The sequence below is a fragment of the Myotis lucifugus genome, unplaced genomic scaffold (assembly GCF_000147115.1).
Source record: "Myotis lucifugus unplaced genomic scaffold, Myoluc2.0 scaffold_394, whole genome shotgun sequence".
Classification (NCBI taxonomy): domain Eukaryota; kingdom Metazoa; phylum Chordata; class Mammalia; order Chiroptera; family Vespertilionidae; genus Myotis; species Myotis lucifugus.
Window position 1 is genome coordinate 241,438 of NW_005871442.1, and position 11,538 is coordinate 252,975.

The window sequence follows — 11,538 nt, forward strand, 5'->3', positions numbered from 1 at the left end:
AGGGTCACCCCGCCACCGAGGGTCACTCCCCCACGGAGGGTCACCCCCCCCACCACAGAGGGTGACTCCCCCATGGAGGGTCACCCCCCCCACCACGGAGGGTCACTTCCCCATGGAGGGTCACCCCCCGCCATGAAGGGTCATCCCCCACCACGGAGGGCCCTCTCCCACTACTCCAGCGAGCTCACTGGCTGCCTGTGCCCGGTTCCTTCTGGGTCCCCTGCAGGCTGGCTGCCCAGCCAGCTCTGCCAGCGCCCGCCTCTACCGTAGAATGGTGAGTGTTCTCCGTGTGCAGAGCTCATGGGAAATGAATGGGCCTGAGCAAAGTGTAATCGTGTAGGGAAACGTCCCCTGGACGGAACCTCACACGGCACAGAAGGAATCCTAGAGGCCTCTCCAGAAGGCCTGCGGGCCAGGCCCTGTCTAACGGCCAGGCAGCGGCTCTGTTCTCCTGAGGTGAGGGCCTGGCTTGGGCAGGGCAGCCACAGGCTGAGGATCACGGAGCACAGGGCTGGCCTGAGGGGTGGGGAAAGGATGGCCCAGCCCTGCCCTGTACTCACAGGGTGGAGAGGTGCGACATGTTACTGAAGGTGTAGTTGGTCAGCACGCCAATGCTGTTGTTGCTCAGGTCACTAGGGAAAGGCAAACAAAAGGGTCATATTTACTGTTAGTTGCCTCTGAGGGAGCCATTCCCAGCTTCCACACATGCCTGCCATCCATCCATCCATCCATCCATCCACCCATCACCCACCCAGTCATCCAAATGTTCATATTTTATGCACTTTATTCAATCATTCAAGCAATTGTCCATCCATCCATCCACTTAGCTATTCAACTATTCCATTCCATGTCTATCCATTCATTTCATTCTACCAGCAACCATAACACATAAGACGACACTCTCCCTGATTCTAGCACATTTCCCCTGATCATTTCTTTTTTTCACTGTCCCCCTGCCCTCCCTCTCGTTTGGCGCTCACTTATTCCCCTCATCAGATTCTCTCTTGGGGGACGAGGTGGGTGGGGGTCTAGTCTCTGCCGACTACAACCTCCAGCTTCTCCTCAGGGACAAATCCCAGGCAGTGGTTTCCACAGCAGCTGCACGTCGGAATCCCCTGGGAGCGTCTCCACCCTCCGAGGCCGGGGTCCATGCCCACAGCGTCTGATCTGATTGGTCAAGCGTGGGCTTGAGCATCAGTATTTGAAAAAGCAAGCACACCACTCAGGCGGTGCCGATGATCAGCTGACGCTGGGGACCACTGCCCTGGGGCGGAAGGGTCTCTAGAGTGAGGTTCTCAATGGGGGGCACCCCCCCCCCCCGTGGCATCTGACAATGTTTGGAGACATCTGTGTCACTTCCAAGGGGGAGGGGGCTGTTGGCATCTAGTGGCCAGAGGCAGGGATGCTGCTGAAATTCCCACACCAACCACGCCAGCCCCGCCAGCAGGAATGATCCGGCCGTTAACGTCCCTAGTGCCGAGGTTGGGAAGTCCTCATCTTAGACGGATTTCGGGCTCAGGTGGGAAGCCAGGCTGAACAAGGGGACAGGGCGCTTCCTTCCGCCTGTCTTCAGTGCCCCGTTTCCCAAGGGTGACACTTTCTTTCTGAAAGAACTCTCTTTTCCCCTGTGGACGGGCTCCCTGCCCCCTCCAGGCCCCTTCTTGGCGAGGCAGGGAAGCTGTCGAGGAACGAGGCTCAGAGACCAGCCGGCTCCCCGGGCCACACCCATGCCCAGCAGCCCGCTCCTCATCTGAGGGGTTTCCTGGGTCTCGGCAGACAGAGAGCCAGTAGCAGCTACCACCGAAGGAGCCTCAATTAGAACCTTCTACTTAGAACGTTTTCCTGGCAACTAAAGGAGGAGGAAGAAGAAATGCCCATTTATGCTTTGGGCAAATCTAAGTGCAGCCACAGCTGGCGGGAAACCGGAGACGGAGGGATCTCAGGAATTTAATGGGGACCCCAAGCCGAGGAGGCAGGTGACGCAATGGTCGGCAATGCCAGGCGCCGGGTATTTCTGCACGTGGTTCTCACTGGGGCAGGCTGAGCCCTCAGGCTGGCCCAGCCCTGCCAGCTGTCTGTCCCTGCCCCACCCGGGAGCCTGTAGCCGGCCTCCTACTCCCCGAATTCCTCAGCTCCCCCAGGAGAGAAGCGGGCTCTTACATAAGTGTCAGGTGTCGGAGGGCGGACAGCTCCCTGGGCACGGCCGTGAGGTGGTTTCCTTCCAGGTACCTGAAAGAGGAGCAGAGTGACACGGGCAATGGGCACCACACGCCGTCATTCCCTCGGAGGCGCCATCCGGCCCTGACTTCCAGACTGGGGTGCCCCTGGTTTACTCTCTCACAGCTCCCCCGCCCCTTCAAGGCACACACCACATTTGCCATTTAATATCTGTTTGTGTGATTATTCCACCAATGACCTCTCCTCCACTGGACTGCTAGGCTCCCCAGTGGTGGGCTCTTGTCTAAGATTGTCTGGTGCAGAGGCTCCCCAAGGCTGCGTACAGAGCGACACACAGCAGGTGCTGATAAACAAACACCCACCGTGTACCCAGCCCTCACCACACCCACACGGCAGGGGTTCACAGTTGAGGAAACAGAAGCGCAGAGATGTTAAAACACTTGCCCAAGGCCACACAGCACGCAAGTGGCTTATTGCACTCTTACCACAGTCCTGTATGGCCTCTCGTCAGCATCCTCACCTGAGGTGGGAGGGGAGTGTAGGGCCCTGGAGAATGGGCACCACGACCCACACTTCTGGAGCCTCTGGGCCCACCGTGCTGGTGCCGGTGCCCCTGGGTTCCAGCCGGGCTCAGACCGGTGCTGGTGCTGATCGGATCAGCCTCTCTTCCTGCTTACAGTCCTTCCCTGGATTCCACTGCTAGTTAGAGAAGGGCTGTCCGTCTGTCGGTCTATCTGTCTAGAGCAATGGTTCTCAACCTTCCTAATGCAGCGACCCTTTAATACAGTTCCTCATGTTGTGGTGACCCCCAATTTCATTGTTACAAATTGAACATAATTAAAGCATAGTGATTAATCACAAAACAATATGTAATTATATATGTGTTTTCCGATGGTCTTAGACGACCCCTGTGAAAGGGTTGTTCGACCCCCAAAGGGGTCGTGAGCCACAGGTTGAGAACCGCTGGTCTAGAGCATATATTTACTTAAGGAACTGCTCAGGCCACTTGGAGGGGGTAATGTGAGACCTGAGGGGGCAGGCGGCAAACTGGAAACTCAGGTGGGGTTTCTACGTTAGAGTGTTGAGGCAGGGCGCCCACTTCCCCAGGAACCCCAGCCTTTTGTTCCCAAGGATCATGCGTTCCACCTCCACACCAGCTGGGCGATCTCTGCTACTCAGAAAGCCCGCTGACTTAGATGCTGACCGGATCTGCGAAGCGCCCTCCCACGTGTTTGCCCCGACAACTGGGCCGAGTGAGCCATGACGTGAGCCACGCAGTCCTGTCTCCCTCTCCAGTTCATCTACAGCCAACGCCCCCTGGACCTCTGCTTCCGACTCCACTGACCTTCCTCCTCCCCAGACGCCCCATCTCCTTGCGGGGCAGGTCCAGCCCCTTGGCTGCCCCTCGCCTAGTTACTCCCCACAGATGCTCGGATCTTAGCCTAAGCATCCCTTCCCGTATCATCCCTCACATCCACGGGTGACAAGGCGGGTTCCCGAAGCCTCGGACCCCATGGTGAGGTCCTCGGAGTGATTCTGCTTTGCTCACCATGGCATCCCGTGTGCTCTGGGCAGCAGGGAAAGTACTCTGTGAGATGAGAACCCCAGTGCACCCAGGGGGCAGGGGCTGCGAGGGGGCGGCTCTAAGAGCAGAATATCCCTGGCCACCTGGCCTGGCAGCTCAGGAATATCCCTGGCCACCTGGCCTGGCAGCTCAGGAAACACGAAATCAAAGGTTCCACTTCCGAAATGCAGATGTGGTTGTGGGAAAGCCCTCTTTGTAGGGAGACTCCACAGATGCCTGCAGCCTGCAGCCCAGGGCCCCGCGGACACTTTCCGAAGGCAGCATTGGTGTTCGCCCTAGAACTAGCAGGGAGCATTTCCAGTGGGTTAACTTCCGTGTTGACCTGCATGTATTTGTTTATTTTTTAAAATATATTTTTATTGATTTCAGAGAGGAAGGGAGAAGGAGAAAGAGCTAGAAACATCAGTGATGAGAGAGAATCATTGATTGGCTGCCTTCTGCTCGCCCCCTACTGGAGAACAAGTCTGAAACCTGGGCATGTGCCCTTGACCAGAATCAAACCTGGGACCCTTCAGTCCGCAGGCTGAAGCTCTATCCACTGAGCCAAACTAGCTAGGGTGACTGGCATTTAAATGCTAGTGTGTCCCCTCAGCCTCTTCCCATGGTGCCCTCTGACCCCACTCGGTTCCCAATAGAAACCCTTTCTTCCAACAGGTGTGCCTGGGGACAGATGGCATCCTGCCCTTCCCCTCTCCTGGGGGTATCAGTGGTAGGACAGCAACCCAAGAGCATGGTCCTCAGACCCAAGTCAGCATCAAACTCCTTGGGTACGCCCCGGGGACTGCGCCTCTGCTCCAGCCTCAGGGAGGTGTGGGCCTGCGGGTCCGTTTCCAGAACCAGAGGCCTGGTGTGAGCAAACACCCCCTTAAGTGGCCGCCAGCAGACGTTAGGTGTAAATGCTCCCGGAATGGCAGGCCTCCGTGGAGAAGGCTCGAGGCCCAGCAGCGATGGAACTTCCTGAAGCTGAGGAGGGTTTGTGTCAGGGGCCTTGGGGGCTGGGCTCTGCCACATCTGCTTCCATTCAGCGTCCAGTAAGACCCTAGAGGCTTGCTTTTAACTCGGGAACTCGCTGCTGACTTCTAGCAGGTGTGGATTGTTTGCCTGCTCATGTGTAATGGTCTGAGTGGTTCTCAAAGTGTTGTCCATGGGACCCTGGGGTCCCCTGGACTCTTCAGGGGTCTATGAAGGAGGCTAAAACAATATTTGTGGTTAGATTAAATCACGGTTTTTCCTTTTGTGCTGTGTGAGTAAAACTGCTGGCACCTCAGCATGAATCAAGGCAGTGGCACCAACTAGTACCAAAGAGTATCAATAAAAGCCAGTTTCATTTAAGAATGCCCTCGATGAAGAGTAAAAACTGTTAACTGCATTAAATCTCCAGCCTTGAGCACACCTCTTCAATATTCTTTGTGTCGAGTGGAAGTGTGCCTAAGGCATTTTTGCTGCATGTGAAGTGCGTTGGAAGAAAAGCACCCTGGGACCCTGAGTTACAAGCTAAACTAGCCCCTGCCTCGCGCCCCCCCCCCCGCCCCCCTGCCCCATAAACCACTGTTTTTACTTAGAAGAATGACTAGCAAACCGGGTCTTCCCAAATGGGCATTGATAAGACAATTTCTTAAGACTGAACAGGGTGAGCCTGCCACGCCAAGAGAAAGGGCTGACAGTAATTGTTGGCAACGACAAAATTTGAGCTTCCCAGTGGAAATTAAAAATTTGAGAAAACCTGGAACTGTCACATGGAGCGTGATTGCGTGCCTTTACTCAAGGACTTCTCTGTGAGGCGGCCGTGATGGGCATGGCTGTGGCATTTCTGGTTTATATGACGAAGCGTGTCAGCATGGAGAAGGACAGTAACTCGGTGAGCCAGGTTTTCCCAGTCCACAGTGCGTGCTGTCACAGGACCAGGCGTGGGGGGCGTCCCACTCAGAGTGCCAGGTGGAGCAGCGGGTTTAATGGGACAGAGCACGAACGCACATGGACATGGTTTCGGGTCCCGCACGGCAAGTAGCCATTAAGGTGGGGGAGACAGAGAGGGGCTGCGGGGCTGCAGACGGCCGGCTGCGGGGAAACCGCTCCGTGGGCTGCCCGCTGCCCGCTGCCCGCTCTCTCTGCCTGTATCAGACGTCCACACCTGCTTTGCCCTTTCTCCTTCTCTGAACGGACATTTTGTTTTGTAAGCTGGCAGCTCTGCCCGAGATGCCCCAGGATGCCCGAGGGAGCTGGGAAGCCGGCGTTGGACACACAGAATCTGGAATCGGGGACTTGGCCGGCATCCCTGAACCAGAGGCCTCCGGGCCTCAGCTTCCTGGGCCGGCAGCTCTCGCATCCTCTGGCATCCACGTTCCTGCCCTCTGCCCCCTCTCCCCTCCCGGAGACCGAGATGGTGTGGGACCGAGGGGAGGGCTGCTCGCCATGGTGAGCTTCACAGACCATCTGGCCAGGGAAGTGCCATCGGTTCCAAGGCAGGCAACCGGGCCTCCTCCCCAAGCTCCGAAGTTTACTCTACAATTACAGCCAATTATCTGTGTTATTCCAATCTCTGCTTCATGAGCCGCGGGAAAGCATCGCGGGCCTGTTTTCACAGCAGGTTCTTCTCTTTGACCTGCGGCACTTGGCACTCAATTAGCCCAGAAAGGGGTCACTTTATGCAGCCCCTCCACCCCCAGCCCAGCTGCCTGGGAACATCGCAGGGTTCACTGCAAGTGGCATGTGCTCACACGGATCTCCAAGGGCAGGGCCTTGGCCCAAACCCGGGGCCGACGCAGACTTTCTAGTGCCCATCAAGACCTTTGTTCCTTCCCCTGGCTTGGCGGCCCCAGTTACTGTCTCCCTGAGTGACAGGAGGTGCCAGGAGGTGCCAGGAGCCACAACACTCACCCAAGACAATGGCACACTCAGGCCCCAGCCAGGAGGCAGTGGGAGAGCAGGGGTGGGCTGCTTCCTATTCCCTGTCTGAGCTGCTGCCAGCTGCCTGGGAGGCTCTGCTCCATCTTGCAGGGGTCCATGTAAGAAGGGGCCTCAGGCAGCTTTGTGGGACATGGCGGCGGGGGGAGTGATGATGCTGGTAGGGATTCCGGGGTGCTCAGGGGGTACTTACAGCTCAGTCACGTCCTTGGGGATGCCTTTGGGGAGGGCATGGAGCCCCCTGTTGCTGCACCGCACCACTGTCTCCACGCAGGTGCACTGCTCGGGGCAGCGAGGGCCCAGATGGCAGCTGCTCTCGTCGTTGCCTGTGGAGAGCCCGAGAGTCAGCGTGGCGGGGGACAGACTCCCCTGTGGGGACAGACTCCCTTGTGGGGACAGTGAGCAAGCTGGTGTCATCAGTAAAAAGAAGCCCTTGGCTTCCAGCGGGCCCAGGACAAGGGGGCCTGCTGGTCTCACTCGATCAGAGGAGGAGGAGGAGGAAGAGGAGGAGGAAGAGGAGGAGGAGGAGGAGGAGGAGGAGGAGGAAGAGGAGGAGGAGGAGGAGGAGGAGGAGGAGGAGGAGGAGGAGGAGGAGGAGGAGGAGGAGGAGGAGGGCCTGGCCAGGGAGCAGGGCTGCCTGTCTTCTATCGCATTTGTCATGAAGACTCTAAAAACTTGATTGTCCAGAGTATTAGACAGGAAAGAGGTCACTGCCAACCGATCAGAAATAAACCAAACCGCCTAACGAGTGGTGGGGGTAGGGGCAGAGCCCTGCCCAGGCCCTTCCTCCCCTCCTCCTCCCTTTCTTCTCTCTTCCCACAACACAGCGCCTCCGGGGGTGACTGTCCCATCCTCCAGGACACGTTCACCTCAGATAACCTTTAAACCAGCTCTGTATGTGGATCGCTGGCCAAGGAAAAACTGTGCTGGCTTGAATTTAAGCAGACAATCTGCCTCTGGCATCCTGACACTCGCAGCCTCGATGCCCAGGTCTTCTCACACCTGTCCAGCGACAGGAACTTGCCGGGAGCTCACCGGGAAGTCCGTTTCTCATGAGCGCACACGCGGAGCCTCAGCAAGGCGCCGGCAGGAACCGAGGTCGAGGCCCAGGGCACCGTGCACAGCGGTGCGGGCTGCGCCCTGCACGGAGGGCCGCGCCCCTAATGGCACCATCTCACCGTGGACTCGGCAGATGAGGGTATTTGGGTCACAGTAGATGGCTGTATGGTATCTTGTTGTCACAGATCCATATATTACGACAAACTTCTGACTAATGGGAGTAAACTGTCTTTAGAAAGAGGCACCTTTTCTTAATTTGCTCTAAGGAGCCAGGTGGCCGGGCAGCCGCCTGCAGAGCCCTTCCGAGCCCCAGCTGCATGCCTGGGGGCGGGGTAGAATTGGACTCAGGGGTCCTTGCCTGCCGGTACACTCTGCCCCCCCCACCCCGGCTGCGCCCCTGCCCGCCCCGGCTGCCTCACCTTCGCAGGTGAAGTCCTGGATGGCCACGTCCTGGATGGGAATCTCCTTGAGGAAGAATGGCTTCTGGCACCGGGGGTTCCCGCTGACGACCCGCCTCTTCCTCAGCCACTTGCCGAGCCAGGCCAGGTGGCAGTTGCAGTTGAAGGGGTTGGACAGGAGGTTTCTGGGAGGAGAGAAGGCCCTCTCTGGGTGCTTACCCTCTACCGTGGGAGCTGGCCCAGGTCCTGTTCTGCACCCTGGGGCCCAGCTCTCCAGCCGGTCAGGCCCAGGGGAGGAGGGAGGAGGTTCTGGGAAGGGTAATGCAGACTCTTTTGAATCCAGATGCAATCTTTGCCAAGTGTCATTCCGGACCTCGGCTGATGGCCATGACCGGGGCCCCAGCTACGCACGTCCTCTCTGCGGAGCCCCAGCTGTGAGCTCCCTTTGGCTCCTTAGCCGACTCTCTCACTCAGATCCTTCACACATGGAGGTCCTCCTGCGGGGACAGGCCCCTAGTGTCCACCTGGCTGGCCCTCCTCAGCCTCCAGCCCTCAGCCTGCAGGACCCTCAGCAAATTCTCCTCCATCACTCGCCTTCATTCCTCCGTGGCACCCACCAGAGCTGGTCATGATTGCCCCACGTTTGTCCCTGAGAAGAGGCCCCAGGTCTGTCTGTCTCTGTGTCCCCTGGCACAGGTGTGACACCAGCACAGACACTCTGTGCATGTCCGCTGGATGCAATGATTGGGTTGATGGAGGGACAAAGGGATGATAGCACCTATCACTTCCAGTGTGTCACTTAGAGGACTGGAACCAGGCAGAGCACTTTATAAATCCTCCCCTCACTTGACTGGTCACAACCACCCTAGGACGGAGGCAGCGTTATTCTCATTTCACAAATGAGGAAAGTAAAGCCGCTCAAGTGCCCTGTGGCCCTTTGATGGGACCCCTCGAAGCTGGGCTTTCACGGTCCTGTGCATCTGCTCTGCTCCAGGCCACCACAGGGCCTTTGCACAAGCTCTTCCCAGGGGAGGAGTTGCACTTCCCACTTGACAAGCTAGCCCCCCTCCTGGAACACAGCGCTGGGTTCCCCCACAGAGCCTATGCTGGTTTCCACAGCACCGGGGCCTCGTTCTGTGGTGACTCACTGCGCTGTGAGCTCCAGGAGGGACCACGCCTGTCCATCCTCAGACCTAGGTGTGCCTGGCACACGAAGGGAGCCTGACAAACGGTTGTTAGGTGGACAGATGGGTAGATGACCTTGGGCAGAGATAGCAGGGAGCCTGCAGGGGAGGAGCTGGTGAGTGTGCAGTGGATCCAGGAGGACTTACATGGTGGACAGGGAGACCAGCGTGGTGAAGGCTCCGGGGGTGATCCGGGGGTGATGGTGCTGATGCGATTGTCATAGAGGGACAGCAGTCTCACTGAGCTCAGCCCAGCGAAGGTGTCATTGCTCACACAGCTGATCAGGTTGCTCCTCAGCATCCTGCAAGGAGAGGGGTGGGGATGCGAGAGCACAGGCATTACCCTCTCCTTCCCACAGCAGGGCCATACCACGTGGTGTGTGTGAGTGTGTGTATGTGTGTGCTTGCAGGCATGCTTGTTGTGTATGCATTTATCTGCATGTTGTATATGTCATTTTTATGTACGTGTGTATATGTCACTGTTAGTGGGTAAATGTGTTTGCGTGCCTCTATCAGCATGTTTCTGGTATGATTCTGTGTGTGTGTGTGTGTGTGTTGGGGCTGCTTAGCATGCTCAGCTCTTCCCCATCATGGGCTGGGAATGTCTGAGGCCTTTGGCTCCAGGAGGAGGGGATTCGGGAGGCCAGGCAGGCGCCTGGGCCTGGTCTGCCACCCGCCAGCCCTTGCAGTCCCTCCGATGCCCTCCCCCCACCTCCCTCCAGGCCATGGCCTAGGCCCTGGCACTTACAAGGTCTTGAGGCCACTGAGGCCACGGAACATGCGCCCGTGCACCATCTCCAGCTGGTTCCCTGTCAGCATCAGCTCCTGCACGCCCGCTGCTCCGTCAAAGGCGCCCTCTCGCACCTCCTTGATCTTGTTGTTACTGAGGTTTCTAGAAGGAGGGGCAGATGGGTCAGGACAGATGCAGGCAGGGAGTCACTGGCCCTGCAGCCAACCCCTGGTAGTGAGGATGGGGTGGTGGGGAGTGCAGCCTTGAGCTCCCAGACGTTTGTCTCCAGCACCTGTGCCTGGGGGCAGGGACCCCGGCCCACACGGGGGGAGGGGAGGAGGGGGCTACCTTTGTGAAACAGACTGTGCGGGGCTTAAAGTCTTTTCAGGGTCATCACCTCTTCCATGCCCGGGGACTGCTAGTTTTACAAAGGGGCTCTCTGTTAACTACAGTCACCAATGCTGTACCGCACACTCGAAAGGTGCCAAGAGAGTAAATCCTAAAAGTCCTCATCTCAAGAAAAAAGAAGAAAAAGAAAAAAATGTTGTAATTATGGGTGGTGACGGCTGGCAACTGGATTAATTGTGGTGACCATTTCACGATGTGTGCAAATGTCGAGTCATTATGTTGTAACCTGAAACTAAGCTATGCCAATTATTCCTCAAAAACACGAATAAACAAAAAAGTATGCAAAACAGGACAAACAATAAAAAGTGCGTATGGACGAAAGAAAAGGTGATTCTCGAACTTCCTGTCTTCAACAGATGCCCTGGTAAGCAGCACTTCCTAAGAGGAGGGGGGAGAAAAATGGTCAATTACCTGCCCCCCCCCCCCCCCCCCACACCCCACGCCCCACGGGCTGGGCGTTTGCAGAACTCCTAGCTCCCTCACCAGGCCAGATCCCAGACAGAAACCGACACGTCCTAGTCTCCATGTTTTGAGCATTATTCTGTGAGGGGTTTGGCAACAGAATCACATCAAATTCTCATAGCAAGGCCTACCAGATGGGTGTCATTATTACCACGGTCTCATCCTGGGGCTAAGGTGACTGAGGCTCAGAGAGCTGGAGCAACCTGCCCGCAGTCACACAGCTGAGACGGGGATGGGAAGCCAGGCTTTCGGGCACACGCAGAGTCCTCCAGTGAACCTACGTGACGGTTCCTTAGGTGAGGTGGGTATTGACTTTGTTTTCCTAGAGGGGGCTCGGTCCTGTCACTGCGAGCAGGCTCTCCCCTCCCCTGCGAGGTCCAGTCACCACGCCAGGCCTCCGGAGACCTGAACAGCCGGCAGTCCTGTAGGGCCACTGGGGCTGTGAGTTCCCTGGCAGGTGGGGGACCAGTGGGGCCGGGGCCTCTGCAGACCATCCTGAAATGCAGCGAGGCCCAGAGGAATGGATGGAGCAGAAGGTGAGGCATTCGACAGCCTGAGGAGGAATTCAGCCGCCGAGCACACAGCAGCCAGAGCCTTGCACCGGATGAGGTGTGAGGTCTGCGGTGGAGA

At 57.5% G+C, this 11,538-nt stretch overlaps 1 protein-coding gene across 1 annotated transcript in view; it reads right to left on the reverse strand.

Moving 5' to 3' along the window:
• The window catches only part of SLIT3 (slit guidance ligand 3), a 481,227-nt gene that overhangs the window by 29,772 nt on the left and 439,917 nt on the right, over positions 1-11,538 (reverse strand). Inside the window, 7 exon segments of the mRNA XM_023743480.1 lie at positions 561-632; positions 2,161-2,229; positions 6,861-6,993; positions 8,146-8,309; positions 9,456-9,499; positions 9,502-9,610; positions 10,057-10,200. Coding sequence (XP_023599248.1) covers positions 561-632; positions 2,161-2,229; positions 6,861-6,993; positions 8,146-8,309; positions 9,456-9,499; positions 9,502-9,610; positions 10,057-10,200 — 735 coding nt within the window.